This window comes from Sceloporus occidentalis, unplaced genomic scaffold (genome assembly GCF_023333645.1).
Source record: "Sceloporus occidentalis isolate IW3139 unplaced genomic scaffold, rSceOcc1.0.p SCAF_6, whole genome shotgun sequence".
Classification (NCBI taxonomy): Eukaryota; Metazoa; Chordata; class Lepidosauria; order Squamata; family Phrynosomatidae; genus Sceloporus; species Sceloporus occidentalis.
Genome location: NW_028316986.1, coordinates 34,078,732 through 34,095,127, shown reverse-complemented (window position 1 = coordinate 34,095,127; position 16,396 = coordinate 34,078,732). Strand labels below are relative to the sequence as shown.

At 45.3% G+C, this 16,396-nt stretch overlaps 2 protein-coding genes across 7 annotated transcripts in view; both read right to left on the bottom strand.

Annotated features, from left to right (window-relative positions):
• Nucleotides 1–8,378, bottom strand: part of LOC149310606 (inactive ribosomal protein S6 kinase delta-1-like) — a 149,137-nt gene extending 140,759 nt beyond the window's left edge. For 5 of the 6 annotated variants that reach the window (XM_089529284.1, XM_089529286.1, XM_089529285.1 and 2 more), the window contains exons 1-2: nucleotides 8,032–8,378; nucleotides 1,961–1,996 (exon numbers count right to left, since the gene is read on the bottom strand). In XM_089529284.1, coding sequence (XP_089385410.1) covers nucleotides 1,961–1,996; nucleotides 8,032–8,139 — 144 coding nt within the window. In that variant the 5' untranslated portion in view covers nucleotides 8,140–8,378. Of the gene's footprint in view, nucleotides 1–1,960; nucleotides 1,997–8,031 lie in introns of those variants that run through there. The other variant, XM_089529290.1, reaches the window with a different exon arrangement.
• A 6,575-nt stretch (nucleotides 8,379–14,953) lies between these two features.
• On the bottom strand, nucleotides 14,954–15,866 carry LOC149310605 (protein KTI12 homolog). The gene has a single exon (XM_089529283.1). The coding sequence runs from the start codon at nucleotides 15,842–15,844 to the stop codon at nucleotides 15,047–15,049; it is 798 nt and encodes a 265-aa protein (XP_089385409.1). The 5' UTR covers nucleotides 15,845–15,866; the 3' UTR covers nucleotides 14,954–15,046.
• Nucleotides 15,867–16,396: the final 530 nt, after the last annotated feature.

The window sequence follows — 16,396 nt, the reverse complement described above, 5'->3', positions numbered from 1 at the left end:
AAACAAAAGACAGCATTTTGAAATATTTATGTAATACCTTACAGCATGGTACAGACAAAAGGACATTATTATACCCTAACTATCTTCAAAAATACCCAGTGTCACAGGAGTTGGAATAACCCTTAGTCTGATACACCAAAACCTCCAACCAAAGTGATGCAAATGTCATAGTTAGACAGATTGGCATTAATCATTTTGCTTAGTGCTAAATAGAATGGGCCTACTCTAGTTGGGATAAACAGTAAGATTCAATCTACTGTGTTCACCTCATCTCAGCAGTGCCATGGCTACTGGGATAGATAGGGAACACTGTTACCACAGTCTAACTGTATGGCATCTTGAAGGGCTTCCCACTCTATGCCTATTATAGGGAGCTGCCACATAGTGGGAGAAGAGAACATCTCTATTTCTTTATTGCAGATTACTTCTCCCAGCTTTAAACTTTGGACTTGCCTACAGTGCTTCAAATTCCTTTTAAAAACCTGCCCTCCCCCAGAATCTGGGGAAATAAAGGCCACACAACACATGGCCTTAAACTTCAAATTACAGGAAAATAGATTCCACCTGACAGTAAGAGTTGTTCGACAGTGGAACATATTCCTTCGGAAAGTGGTGGATCCTCCTTCTTTGGAGGTCTGTTGGGGGTGCTTTGATTGTGAATTCCTGTATGACAGGGGGTTGGACTGGATGGCCCTTGTGGTTTCTTCTAACTCTATGATGTTTATCACACTATACTCTTAAAGTGCTACTATTCCACTTTGACTCCTCTAGCTGCCTCCTGTTGCATTCTGGGATTGGCAGTTTTAAGGAGGGGTATTTAGAATTCTCAGGCAGATTCTCTGCCTGATAATTCTAAATACCCCTCCTTAAAACTGCCAATCCCAGAATGCAACAGGAGGCAGCTAGAGGAGTCAAAGTGGAATAGTAGCACTTTAAGAGCATAGTGTGATATGGTTCTATGAATCAATGAAATGATGCAGTTTGACTCCACTTTAGCCACCATGGTTCAGTGTTATGGAATCCTGAGACTTCTAGTTTGTTGTGGCATCAGCGCCCTCTGACAAAGAAGGCTAAATATCTTACAAAACTTCAGATCCCAGAATTCCATAGCATTGAGCCATGGCAACTAAAGCAGTGTCAAGCTACATTATTTTTGCAGTCCAGATGCAGCCGCAGGCTCCAGACAGCACCTGTCAATCAAAGTAGTGTAACTAGACAAACAGTGTGATCTGGCATATAAGGAGCTTCCGAAGTTTCTAACCTTGATCCTCCTTTATCAGCCTTATTTTCCCTTATTTTCCTCTACCATTTTAGTGCATCACTTTCATGGTCTATATAGTATTTGGCAAATATGGGCATTACAATTATATAAATAAAGATGATGATGATGACAACGATAATAATATATACAATAACAGCATATGTGAATTTCTCAGCAAGCAAGCATTTGCTACTTATTTCTACCTTACAGTACCTCTTTGACCAGCTGACTTTTCACTTCCTTTTTCTGCTGCACAGTCCCAGTTCAAGCTGTTATGGTTTATTATGAACCTACAGATGGATATGCAGTAAGGCTGGGGTGTGCAGAGAATGAGCAATGACATTTTTAAAAATCATGGAGGGAACCAGGAGAAGATATGTAACATATTATCATGACATCCTCCCTGCTAGCATGGAAGACAAAGACACAAACCAGTTTAATTAGACTGACACTGAGTACATATTATGAGGGGAAAAGTGCACTTTCCCAAGCGTTCAAGTTAAATATACCAAATTTTGTCAGTATTACAAATTTCATTTGTATTACAAACATCTAACTAGCCTTTTTTGTAACAAAGATAGAAGAGGTTTGCACCATACATATGTGAATTACTATTGCAAATGTCAAAACTGTTTTTTTAAAAAGAAGATAAAAGCAAGATTGTGAACAAAAACAACTTTCAAAATACAAACACATTACCTCCTGGACATCTTCTGGATTTTTTCGTGAAACAATCTGAAAAGCAAAAGCAGATATGTTGTCACTGGTTGCACTTTGATGGTTATTTATAAACAGAAAGGATGCAGATTAAACAAGAAAGTACAGTCGCCCCTCCGTTTTCACAGGGGATCCGTTCTGGACCCACCACCACCAACACCCGCAATTTTATTTAATCCCCATTGGCTTGAATGGCGGCGAACACCCAGAGATACGCACCACATTTTGTCCCCCTCCACGAACAAGTGAGGGACATGGACTCCAAGACCGCAAAAACAGAGGGGCAACTGTATTTTTATTAAGACACCTTACATTTGGCTTACTTCAGATCAGTATATATACTTGAGTGCTCTGAGACAGACAAATCATTTTGATTCAAAGAGATTTTTAAACAACTTGATTTTTGAAAATTTCATTTCATTTCAAATAAATATTCAAACTATCTGAGGTACCAATTCTTTTCCTATCGGAATTCAGTAGTAATTACTACTGAGTTCATGAGCACTTACATCTGACTAATCATCCTTAGGATTTCATTGTGAATTCCCTTCAAATTAAAGTATCCCACACATTCTTAACTACAATTGGAATTATATTTCAAGTATTTCTAATATTTGTAACTGTTCATCTGCATGTCTGTTCTAAAGAATTAAAAGTTTTGTTTTTGTTTTTCATTAGTCATGAAGGGCAAAGCTCAACAGAATGCAGTTTCTCTACATATAGTTTACCTCAGTTAATCACGTACTGTAAGTATGTTCCTGGCTGTTACTTCTTTAACAGAGAATGTGATAGCAAAAGCAGGAATAGCATGGAATAGGGATAGGTACCATAAAACTGTAATGGCCAAAGCTTCAAAACATTACTGTATATACTCATTTATAAGTCTAGAAATTTTGGTCAAAAAATTGACCCAAAAAACATGGGTCGACTATCCATGGTCAATGTAAGTCCTCTACTTACTCTCTCTCTCTCTCTCTCTCTCTCTCTCTCTCTCTCACACACACACACACACACACACACACACACAGTCACCTCCTTTCTCTGAATAGAGAGGCAAAATCCAAACACTTTGTGCATCCTGGGAGCACCTAAAAAGAAGCATCAACCATCTCTACTCTTGCATGCATCCAGCCTTTAGGGTGAGCACAAACAGTTATGTCTGCCAAAATTTTGTAAGTTCTTTGGCATCATTTTCCTTTGTTTCATCTTTTACATCCTTTGTTACATATCCCTAAGTTTTACCCTCGACTTATCCATGGGTCATACCAAAATCCATAATTTTGGCCCCAAAACCTGCCCTTGACTTATACATGCAGTTGACTTATAGTTGAGTATATACAGTAGGTTCTTGGACTAAAGCTCCCAGAAACCTATTTGTTATGCTGCTTGGGCCATTATAAAAGGTGTAGTTGTTCTTGTTGTTGTTTGTAACCTGCCTCTCCCTATGGATTGAGACAGGGAACAAAAAATTAAAATATATCAAGAGATTAGACATATAACATCAGTTAAAAACACATAACATCCATTAAAAACATTCAAAACCTGTTAAAAGAATATATAAAACTAAAAACACTTTGAAACTTATAATTTAAAATGCATCTTGTTTTGCCTGCCAGAAGAGACTGGTCTTTAGTGGTGTTTAAATTCAATTGTCAAATCTTTTCTGACAAATTCTCTGGGTGGCAGTTGCCAGCCTAGTCCTGGCTTACTGAAGTCCCCCTGAGGACCTGAATGTATAGGATGGATTATACAGAAAAAGGCAATCTCATAAATATGTAAGCTAAACCATGTAGGGCTTTAAAGTAATAACCAACACTTTGTACTTTGCCCAGAAACTAACTGGCAGCCAGAATGTAACATTGGTATAATATGATCACTCCTAGATGTACCAGTAACCAATATCACTGCCATGTTTTGAACTAACTGAAGTTTCCAATCTTGCTACAGAGGTAGTTCACCCATTTATGTGAAAAATATTAGTATCTGTAAATCAGTAACTCTTTACTTCTCATTCTGCCCATCACAGAATTGCTAGGTAACCTCAGGGCAAAAGTTATGGTGCTGGCACTGGCTTCAGGGAGGGGACAGCTGAAACATGAAAATGGTTCCAGGAAGGTGAGGAGCAAAGTTCCAATGTGGGATAGCATCCTGAGACAAAGGTATTTTCCTCAATGCAGCAGTCCAAACAATGGTGAGTTGATTGCTCTCTAGTAAAGGATTTAGCATTGCAGTTGTGGAGACAGTTGCTCCACTTTTTACCATATTAAACCACCTTAATTTCAGAAGAAACTCTCCAGGGTCCTGGCAGTGTTTCCCGGATGTGACTTTAAGCAGAGTCAGAGATGCCCAGATCTATTCTTATCCTCATGCCAGTGCTAGATAACTTGCCAACCAAGGTCTCTCTGCACCAGAATCCCAGACTTGAAAACAATGGAGCTGTCACTTGGAAATGTTACTTTTGGGAACTACACCACACACACACACACACAATTCAGCAACCAACTGGCCCTGTTGCCTGGGATATTCTAAGAGCTGTAGTAGACTGCATGGACACAACTCTGTGTAACGATCTCTGCAAAAGCTGCATTTGGACAGATAGCTGATGCAAGGGAAGAGAGATGAAAAGAGGGAGGTTTTTGCCAGAACTGCGTGTTTTGTTCTCTAAAGAAGAAAATGGAGCACCTGTTGAGTAGTAGAACCTCATGAAGCTAGCTTTGGCTAAGTACTGGGAGTTCCTTCAGGCTAAACTGACCTGTAATTTTGTTTATAGCAGGCTGTTTGTTCTCTGATTTTTGGTCAGCCAAAAACAAAAGGCGCTGGTATTTCAATCACAACGGGCAGGAGGAGGTATGGCAGTGGAGGTAGAAGAAGCCAATGGAGGAAGGGAGAGAGACATCTCGTGGCTATTCCTCCTTCTGGTTCAACCCCATCAGACTACAAAGTACAGTTGCTTAATGCCAAGTCAATGACTGGGAAGAGTGTGGCTAGAGGACAGCAACCAAAATGGTAAAAGGTCTGGAAACCATGCCCTAGGAGGCTTAGGGAGCTGAGTATGTTAAGCATGGAGAAGAGAAGGTTAAAAGGTGACTTGATAGCCATATATAAATATCTAAAGGGATGTCATACTGGGGATGGAGCAAGCTTGTTTTCTGCTGCTCGAGATATTAGGATACGAAGCATTAGATTCAAACTACAAGAAAAGAAATGTCCCCCTAAACATTAGGAAGAACTTCCTGAGGGTAACTGTTCGACACTGCCCTGGAATGTGATGGCATCTCCTTCTTTGGAGGTTTTTAAACAGAAGCCGGATGGCCATCTGTTGGGAGTGGCTTGTGTATTATTGTATGACAGGGAGATTTGACTGGATAGCCCATGGGGTCTCTTCCAAAGTTGTATGATCCAGGACTTCATCTTGGACAAGCAAGCTGACCTTGCATATATAACTGAAACCTGGTTAGCTGAAGAGCAGGGTTAACAGGTCAGCAGGAAAACCAACCTGAGATTAGGATCACAGCCTGTTCTGAATAGGGTTGCTCTCCCTCTGAAAGATCAGGTCCATAGCTTGGAGGGTGCTCTTGGACCCAGTGCTGCTCTACAAAGTGAGGGCCTGTTACAGACTGCCAAAATAAAGCTGCTTCGGGTCTCTTTGGAGGTATGCTATTTAAATGATGCATGGGTCCTAAGAGTCCGGAGGTTGCGCCAAAGCCACACTCCATTCCTAAGCACTGGAGTGCAGCTTTGGTGCAGCTTCTGGATTCTTAGGATGCGTGCATCATTTAAACAGCATACCTCCAAAGAGACCCAAAGCAGCTTTATTTTGGCAGTCTGTAACAGGCCTAAGTTTGTGGCTAACATAACAGTGCTTTCTGTATGTCAGCACCTCGACTGTGGAACTCCCTACCCAAGAAGGTTAGGCTGGGTCCCATCTCTTTTAAGCTTCTGGCCAGCAACCAAAACAGTACTGTTCCACGTGGCTTTCAGTGTTTGAAATTGCTATTTTAACTGTTTCAAAACTGAATTCTGGGATATTTTTTTTAGACTGCTTTCAGGAGTTTTTAAAAGAGTATTTTAATGTGTTTTTTAAATGTTTTTATATTTGTACGGTTTTAATCGTTTTCTTTTTTCATTGCCTCAGAAGCCCTTGTGACCTGGGAGGCGATACAGAAATACTTAACACAAATAAAGTAGGTTTAGAAAGGAGCAGTTCACAGCAACCTGTGTCTCATCCACAGGGTCACCATGACTTAAAGTTGACTCAGGGGCAGCTAACAACAGCAAAGAAAGGAGCAAATGTTTAAATGGTTTAAGAAACACTCTGTCAGATCATTCATTTTCTCCCAACTTCAGTTCCCATCGCTGCATCTGCATTACTGGGATGATGATAATATCAATCTATCTGCAGCGGTTATTTTAAGAACTCTTATGAAACAAATCACGAATGAACATTACAACGCATGATAAAAATGTTTACCAGTATCGCCAGCATCGTTTCTGTTGTTCAATCGTTCCAAAGGAGAATTTTGGAAAGCAAATGCTTTTCAGTTTGAGCAATCAAAATATTATAGCACAAGAATTGTGCTGTAAGTGAAATAATGCTAGATTTTTACCCACAAGATGCACTTTAGTAGCCAACCCTGAGAAGGAGCAAATAGAACTAAACCCAGAAACATCTGGTGAGCAAAATCTGTCCCATATATTTGCTGCCTGAGGCAAAGAGAGGCCTCTCTCTATTTCATGTAGATATGGCTCTGGGAAGTCATAATTTTAACAAGTGGAGAGCTACAAGTTGCCATTCTTGTTTTAAAGCAGGAATGGGGAGCTGCAACCCTCCCCATGCTTTTCTTTTAGAAACCATATCAACCCTAGCCAGCATTACTAATGGGAAGAATCCAGGCCCCTTCCACATTACACAGTTATAGAGCTATGATTCCACTTTAACTGCCACAGCTCCATCTAAGATAATCCCGGGATTCCCAGTTTCAGGACAGATATTTACAATGCTCAACCACAGAATCACAGAAGCTGAAAGCTGGAAAGGTCTGCGATGCAAGGACCAGAGAGTCTTAGGTCCAAAACACACTGAAGTAATAACCCAGTCTGAGAGCGCTTCAACTGCCCTGGCTCAATGCTGGGGTATTATTATGGGAACTGTAGTTCTGTGAGAGCTTTGGCTTCTCTGCCAGACTAAATGACAATTCCCAGGGTTCCCCAGCACTGATCCAGGGCAGCTAGTGCAATCTCAGACTGGATTACTTCTGCAGTATGTTTGGGACCTAGTGCCTTCCTAAACTGCAAACACAGAGGCTGCAGACATGAACATTAAACTGGTACTGGAACTAGATTTTTTTCTTGACTGTCCTCCATTTTAGTGCCTTGTCCTCCTTTACGGTTAGGACACCCTGGAACCAGGGTGGCCAGAGGTCCTCCTTTTCCCAGGAGGACACGTCCTCCACTTCAACCTCCCCTGTCCAGGAGGAATTCCCCAATGTCCTCCATTTTGAGCAGGACCCAAAAGCATGAATTGACCTTTCTTGGGAGTCTTTTTCGCCTTAGCTTCGCCATGTCCTCCATTTCAGCCTCCTCTGCCCACAGGAGGCACTTCCAAAAACACCGCCCTCCATTTTGAGCCTGCCCAAGGAGCCTGGGTTGACATTCCTGGGAGTGTTTTGAGCTTGGAATTGGTCTTGCCCTCCCTTTTTCCTCCTCCTTCTTTTTAACGTGGGTGTCCTTGTCCTCTGTTTGAGTGCCTTGGTCCCCCTGGGGAAGGGGGCGTCCTCCTTTTCCCAGGAGGACAGACCCTCCTACATCCCAAAACCTCTTCTGTCCGGGAGGAATCCCACCATGTCCTCCATTTTGAGCCTGCCCAAGGAGCCTAGGTTGACATTCCTGGGAGAGCGGCCCTCCTGCTCCTCCTCCATTTTGTGGGGAGAGCGAGGGGGGCCCTGGAGGCAGGGCCTTGTCTCTGCCGTTTCAAGGGCGGCTGCCCGGGCTTCTCCCATCCCTCCCTCCCTTCTCCCTCCCTGGGCCGCCGAGGAGGAGGAGGAGGCACTCACTCTGGCGGTGACCTTATAGACGGTGTATCCCCCCCTCGGGTGCCGCTTGGGCTCCGTCACCGTGTAGAAGCGGCCCACCGAGGAGGAGGAGGAGCAGGAGGAGAGCATCCTGGGCCCGGATCCCGACTCAGGCCCCAGGCAGAGGCCCAACAGCCAGGCCGCCAAGAAGGGAGCCTCTGCTTCTGCCTCCGCCGGCCGCTTCCGCTGCGCAGCCGGCCCACGGGCGCCTCCTCCTGACGGAGCCCCTCCGGCTCCTCCTCCTCCTCCTCCAAGGACTAGGCTCCCTTTCTAGCTTCTCTCTCTGACGGAGGGAGCCACACAAGGGCGGGAAGATGGAGGCTGCTCTCCTTCCTCATCGCCAGGCCAGGGAGCCCCGGGGATGGCACTTTGCTGTGGAGCCAAAACAACACTCCTAGAAAGAGCAATTCGTGCTTTTCAGTCCTGCTCAAAATGGAGGGCCTTGGGGAATTCCTCCTGGACGCGTCCTCCTTCCCCAGTGGCCCTCAAGGAGGACTAGACCATTCCCAGGATTCCCTGGAGGGCGCCGGGGCCGCATCGAACCGGGCTCTTTCTCCAGTGTGGACGCAGCCCTGCTACTCCTGGTTGAACCGACCCAGGGAAAACATTGGACTTGGACAATAAACGGGTCTTTTTCAACCCTGCTGCTGAAATTCTTAGAATCACCATCATTATTATGATGTTTATTGATATCCTGCCCTTTCCCCCTAAACTGGGACTCAAGGCGGCTCACAACTGAGGAAGGCAAAAACAAAATAGCAAAATATAGTGCTAGCCAGAATGCCTGAAAGAGAAAAACACACGAGTGAGAGAACAGCACTGTCTGTGTGACAGAGAACCATCGGCTTATAAAGGTCTCCTCCGGGTATTCAGAGCCTGTTTAATGCTCTCCAAGTGAAAGTCTCCTTCTGTCCAACAGAAGGAATGCCAGGCTGAGATTATGTGGGTCAGTGACTGAAAACAGTCCTGATAAAGAGATATCCATGATGTTGTTGAGATGAAAAGGTTGTAACTTAGTAGGCTAGCCTCACCCTAAGTAGAGTTTAAAACAGTTAGACAATAGGTGCCCACTCCATCCCAAATGTCACTCTTGGTGTCACTCTCAGCAAGGTGTGCAACCAAAGGGATCAATCTGTACTCCTAGCAGGAACAATGTCTTCCTGGCAGTGTGCTACATGGAGAGAGAGAGAGAGAGAGAGAAAGGGAAGATCAGAGAATAAAGATGGTGAAAAGAACAGAGAAAAGTTGACTCTGGGTGCAGGCTTCAGTCCCTAACAGCAAAAACCTCAAGTAAATGTGGCTCCCAACAGGGGGAAAAGTTGCTAGCCTATTTTATGTCATGGCTGCATATGTGCCAAGAGTGTTGTAAGGTAACTTCTAAAGGTGGTTCCCAACCTTTCATTGTTCCCCATCCTTTTCGATTTGAGTTTCCAGAACTCCTAAATTGCTGGCTAGAATTTCCAGCAGCTGGAAGCCCAAAGTATCTGGCGGACCAAAGGTTGAGAACCACTAACTATATCAAGCGATTTGTTAAAGTCTCTTCATAATGTACTCAGCCAACATTAGATGTGAGGGAAAGGAAATGCCAATAGCCCTTCCTCTGACTTGATCTATATATAAATGCATCTATATAAATCTGAGAAGCAAAACAGGAAAGGGTTATTTGCCCTCATATGAACAGTTTTTGCATGCATGGCATAAAATATAATGCTGTATATATTATTTCCCCAGTGACAACTCCTTATACATGTCTACATGTAGGGAACATATTCAGGGGTAGCTGTGTTGGCCATATTGCAAAGTGCAACAACATCCACAATCCACAAAACAGTGATCTTTTTAATCAGTCAACTAAAATGCACAAAATATGATGCTTACATAGATATACCTCCAAAGAACATCAACAACACCTTGAGAAAATGCATGCCTTGAGACTAATATTGTCATTGTATAATTTTTTCTCCTGTACAATTCTTAACACCTTTGCCTGGTGACACCAGTTGAGCTTCAAAAAGCTTGCATTATGTATTTTGTGCATTTTGGTTAGCTGATTAAAGATAGCCCTGCTTTTTGGATGTCTATGTGTAGAGCTTCTCAGGGTTCCCCTGGTTTTGGATTGTGAGATCACATTAGAACAACAATGGTTCCAGAGTTTGACACACAGCAGCCAGTATTGCCATGACAACTTCAACAGTTCTCCATGGCTATTTCAATTTCATTTCCAGAAGACAGATCCTACCTTAACTGCTCACTGACAATATCTTCATTTAAAGTTCAAACTACATGCGGAGCAGCAACAGGGCTATAAGGTTTGTGGTTCATAAGTTAATTATATAGATAGAAACTGAATGAATACCCCAGTTCTGCCTATGCTGACTTGGAAGGCTGTCCCACTTTGCTCAGGAGGGCTTACTCTTAGGTAAGTGTGCACAGGACTGCAGCCAAGTAAAATTATTCAAAAGCCCTAATTCAGTGGGGTCAAATTCCCCAGCATACATAGAATTATATCTTTGACCTTTTCTATACATATATTGAAATGGTTTATAGTTTGTATTCACAATATCAGCCCAATTTTTCATTTAATATTATTTCCTTACTGGTATGTAATCACTTATAGCATATTCAGGGGTAACCATGTTGGCCACACAGCAAAATACAACAAAATCCTCAAAAGAGCAGTATCTTCATTGGCCAACCAAAACGCCGAAAAGACATCATGTAAGCTTTCAAAACTTCACTGGCTTCATCAGGCAGAGATGTTAAAAATGTTATTGCATAGATTTCTTAAGGGGATGGTGCCGTATCTATCTATGGAGAATACATTGACATTTCTTTTTGTACGAGAAGAATTTGATGCATCTCTTGGTAAAGAGATTTTGGCTAACCAATTAAAGGTAAGAGGCTGTCGCCTGAAGCGGCTGACACAAAAGGGGAATAGTAATTCATTCAAGGCTGATAATGTGCTTGGTTGCTGGACCCATTTCTAAGAAGGACTCCCAAGCAAGCCTCAGTGAAACAATTAATTACCATTTAATTTAACAAACCCGCATAAGAAAACCTTCCCATGTTATTTAGAAAGAAAGGATTTGTTTATATCCCACCCTGTGAATATGTTATTACAAACATATCAAAACAAGCAGTGAACAGATGTACAAAACCAATGTAAACATACTTCTCATCAGGTATCTGATGTTCATGCTATTTGTAGGACTACTGGAAAAGTATCCACTATTGAGTCCACATTATGGTTGTTTGTGGTATTTGCTGGCACTGAAAGAAAGTTTGCCAAAGGCACAACAGAATCTGGTCTAACCAGGCTACATCAGAAAATTAGCAGATGATCATGGGCTCAAGGGATAGAAAAATTAGCCCCAAATTGCCATTCACTGCTGTAAAATGTACTTTTAGAGGTATTCAGCTTTAAAATGCAGGAGGCCTTAGAGAGTTATACATCCAACTTGTTTGCCTCAATTTACAAAAGCACATTAGGACCATAGCTTGAAATGAAAATTAAGATAAAAGTGAAACAAATAAAGATTGGAATTCCTTAAGAGTTGAGTAAGAGAGCTAGCATGGTGCAGTGATTTGAACGCTGGACACCTGGTTCAAATCCCTGCTTGGCCATAGAAACCCACTGGGTGACCTCTTTGAACAAATTCTGCCAAGAAAGCCTTGTGATAGGTGTACCTTGTGTGAGTGTTGTTTTCCTTCAAGTCGTTTCACTAATGGCAACTCTAAGGCGAGCCTATCACAGGGTTTTCTTGGCATGTTTCTTCAAACCTTAGTGTCTCCATAAGTCCAAAATCACCTGAGGGCACACAGCAACACCAAAAGAGCAAATTATGGTAACTTTGCTTTCCCTAACACAATTCAATTCAAAGTGCTGCTTATAACCAATAAAAGTCTTATATTGTTCAGGTTCAGATTATCTGAAAAACCTTCTTTCTTTAGGAGTCAGTGCGAGGGAGGCTTAAGCTCCTTGTGGGGCAGCTCTCTCTATCCCACTAATGGGAGAGGCCCATTTGATCAGGATGCTAAGAGAAGGCCTTTTCAGTAGCTGGTCCCAGATTATAGAGGCCTGTTACAGACAGCCAAAATAAAGCTGCTTCGAGTCACAGTGGAGGTATGGTGTTTCAATGATGCATGCGTCCTAAGAGTCCAGAAGCCACACCAAAGCCACACTCCAGTCCTTAGGGCTGGAGCGTGGCTTTGGTGCGACTTCTGGACTCTTAGGACGCATGCATCATTGAATCACCATACCTCCACTGTGACTCGAAGCAGCTTTATTTTGGCTGTCTGTAACAGGCCAGAATTCCCTTGCACAGCAAGTGAGGCTTGCCCCCTCTGCTCCCCTTCAACCATCAGTTAATCGCCTTTTCATCTGAACAGTCATTAATTGGTTGTGCAGAAAGGTCTTTTAACAGGATAGGTGCTGTGATTTTATTTTTATTAAGTTTTTAAATGAATTATACTTAATTTATGATGTTACCATATTGGTATCATGTTTGTGATGACACAAGAACTTACTTGTCTTTAACATTAGGATGTTTTTTAAAAAAAACAATAACTCTGTTTTAACATTTTTACAAATGATCTTGGATTCTATTTCCAGAGAAAGGTGAGATGTGAATTAAATAAATGCTGGAAAGATAATTTAAAAGCAGAACCAGTCAAACACCTGCATAACTACTAATTAAAATGGATTTACATGTTAGGTGTGGATAAACTGTGCTCAGTTCCTAAACAGAATTCAGTGGGAGTTCAATAGTTCTTGATCACTTAGGTCCAAAACACACTGCAGAAACAATACACCTTGAGACCGCTTTAACTGCCCTGGCTCAATGGTAGGGGATCCTGGTAACTGTAGCATACTGAGGTCCCAAGAGTTCTCAGGCAGAGGCGGCTAAATGTCTCCCAAAACTCCAGTTCCCAGAATTCCCTAGCACTGAGCCAGGGCAGTTAAAGCGGTCTCAAACTGGATTATTTCTACAGTGTGGTTTGGACCTAAGTGATCAAGAACTATTGAACTCCCACTGAATTCTGTTTAGGAATTGAGCACAGTTTATCCACACCTAACATGTAAATCCATTTTTTTAGAGAAAAGAAAGCCAAGAATTGCCAGTTTCTAGTAATACCTACACACTTGAATGCATATGTGTAAAGCCCCTGGAACAGCCTTACCTGCACCTGGTTTTTTTCTTTACTTTTGGCTGAAGGCTGAACTGTTTTTCATCCTAGCCTACCTCATAAGGTTCAAAGTGCAGAATAGAAATCTAATAATGCAGAATAAAAATCTAGCAATTTAAATACAGAGAGCCCACATGGTATAGTGGTTTGAACATTGGACTAGGACACTGGGAGACCAGGGTTCACATTCTCACTCAGCCATGGAAACCCCACTGGGTGACCATGGGCAAGTCATATTCTCTTAGCCTAAAAAGCAAACTGCCTGTGAATAAGTCTTGCAAAGAAAGCCCCATGACAGGTTTATCTTAGGGTCACCATAAGTCAGAAATGACTTGAAGGCACACAAGAAGAACTTAAATACAAATACAAACATGATAGATAAAAAATATTAATTTAAAACATCTTCATGCCACTCTTCAATAAAAGAAGTTCCAGTGCCATGGAACATGGAGCCATGGCAGTTTAAAGCGGTGTCAACCTAGATCATTCCTGCAGTGTGGATGCAACCCAGGCAAAGCATGTGGAAAGGCAAGGGATTACAGCCCTTTGCTGTAGTTCTTCAATACAATATGAGAAACCAGTATGGAAATATCAAGGCAACAGAATAGAGAAAGTATGCTTGTCTCTTTGTGACAGTTCTTCTGCATCTGAAGAAGGAGACTCGTCTTCAAAAGCTTATGCAACCAACCTCTCTCTTTCCATTAATCTCAAAGGCGTGTTACAGACGGGCACAAAGTACGCGCAGAGCGCGTATTAGGGTTAGTACGCACGGAGAAAATGTGGCGCCCTATACACATGGGTGTTGCCATGACTACGTCACAACCGCGCCACCTCCGGGGCAGCACAGAAGTGACGTAGTGGGGCTGCGCAAGGGGTGCCTGGAGCACCCTTTCCGCGGCCCTGGAAGGAGCTCCGTTTCGGAGCTCCTTCCAGGATTTGCGTTGCTGGTGCAGCCTCTACACAGCTGCGCCAGCGACGCAAATGAGAAAGGGGCTGAGCGGCCCCTTTCTCTGCATCCCTGCCACTGCCGGGTGTCCTTGGGGCATGAAGCCCCAATGACACCCCTTTCCAGGCCACGGGGAAGCGGCCTTTTGCCGCTTCCCCGCAGCCTGGAAAGTGGCAGATTGGGGCCTCAGAGGCTGCCATTGTGGCAGCTGAGGCCCCAATACAGCGGGGAAAGGGCCAGTTACAGGCCGCCCCAAACGGGTGGTCTGTAACTTGCCAAAAACACTGCATCAGAAAACAACAACTCCCAGAACCCCACTGTGTGGAGCCAGGGCACTTTAAAGTGATGTCAATCTGGATCATTCCTGCAGTGCAGTTGCAGCCCAAAGGGGAGTGGAAAGACCTTGTTGCTTCCCAGGGTCTTCCAGGCTTTGTCAGGTGAGTTCTTCCACGCGTTCCCCAGGAAAGGTCTTCCATGCTTTCCTCAAGTGAGGTCTTCTGCACTTTCCTCAGGTGAGGTCCTCTCTCAATTTCGAGGGCTTCCAAGCTTTTGTCATGTGTGTTCTTTCAGGCTTTCCTCAACTTTTAAGTCTTCCAGGCTTTCCTCAGCATCGAGATCTTCCAGGCTTTCCTCAGGCGAGGTCTCCAACTTGGCACTTCTCAAGGTGGAGGTCTCCCAGGCTCTCCTCAACTTCAAGGTCTTCCAAGCTTTCCTCAGGCGAGTTCTTCCAGGTGAGGTCTTCCAGTCTTTCCTCAATTTAGAGAGCCCCTTCCTGGCGTTCCTCAGCTCCAAGGCCTTCAACCCTTTCCTCAGGCGAGGTCTTCCAGTCTTTCTTCCATTTTGAGGCCCCCTTCCAGGCTTTCCTCAGGAGAGGTTCTGGCTGAGGTACTGCAGAAACATGCTGCCCAGCCGAGGCAGGTCCTCCTCTCCTTCTCCGGGGTTCATCTTGGCGTAGCTGAGGAACTGCCTCCGGAGCCGGCTCAGCTCGGCCAGGCTGACGGGGCGGCGGAGCAGGAGGCCCTGGGGCACCTCGGGGCCTGCTCCCCTTCCTCCTCCTCCTCCTCCTGGGTCCATTCCTTCCAGGGCGATGGGGACGAACTGCCCGGGCTGGGCGCCGTTCCTCTGGGCCTCCAGGAGGGCGGCCAGGACGTCGTGGGTGAGGCGGTCGAGGCGGTGGAGGAAGCCCGCGGCCTGGAGGGGCTGGGCCCGGGTGGAGCGGTTGGGGGCCGGCGGGCGGCGCTCGAAGAGGGCGGCGCGGATGTCTGCCAGGGGCAAGGGCTCGGAGGGGTCGGCGGGGGCGACGAAGAGGGGCCGGTCCCAGCGGTTGCGGGCGTCCGGGGGCTCCAAGGGAGGCCTGTCCGGGCGAGGGGCGCCTCCGGGGCAGAGGAGCAGGCAGTGCGGGGCCTGGGCCTGCTTGCTGAGGCAGAAGAGCTCGTAGCGGAAGCTCTTCACCTCGCTCCCGCCGTCCACGATCACCACCGCCGCCGCCTTCCCGCGGCCCAGCAGCCGCTCCGCCTCCGCCCGCAACGCCGAGCGGCCCTCGCCGGCAGACGCCTCGGAGACCACGAAGGCCTCGCCGGACTCGGCCAGCGCCGCCCGCAGCTCCTCCGCCCGCCGGCTCTTGCCGCTGCCCGGGAGGCCGCACACCAGCACCAGCGGCATCTCGCCAAGCGCCAGCAACAACGCCGCCTCAGCGCGGCTTCCGGCCTATGGCCCTCAAACAAAATGGCGGCGGGGACGTTTCCGGTGACGTAACCCTGAACAAACGGCGTCTTCAGACTTCCGAGGTATCGCGCCCGACCCGGCTTCCGTCGCTTGAGATAAGGCCCGCGCGCCCTCAACTAAGATGGCGGCGGCTCTCGCGAAACTCCCTCAACAAACATGGCTTCTTAGACCGCCCCCCCCCCTTATTTGCTTTTCCAAATGGTCTCCGTGGTTCCTTCTGACCTCATTATCATAAATAAGACCCCCGCATGTTTTGAGGCTCAGAGGAAGATCACGACCATCTCCCTCTGAACCCCCCCCCCCAAAAAGAAAACAACCCACGATGGGCAAGTAGCCCTCAGTGATTCTCTATGGGCAAGTACTGCTTCAGTACGTCCCGCTAAGCCTCCTCCAAGCTGGTTGGCCGCGAGGCATGATGGGAATGGCAAAACGCCACACGCCTGCTTTAAACGAACCCGGAAGTCTAGGTGGCAGCGAGTTTCAACACGT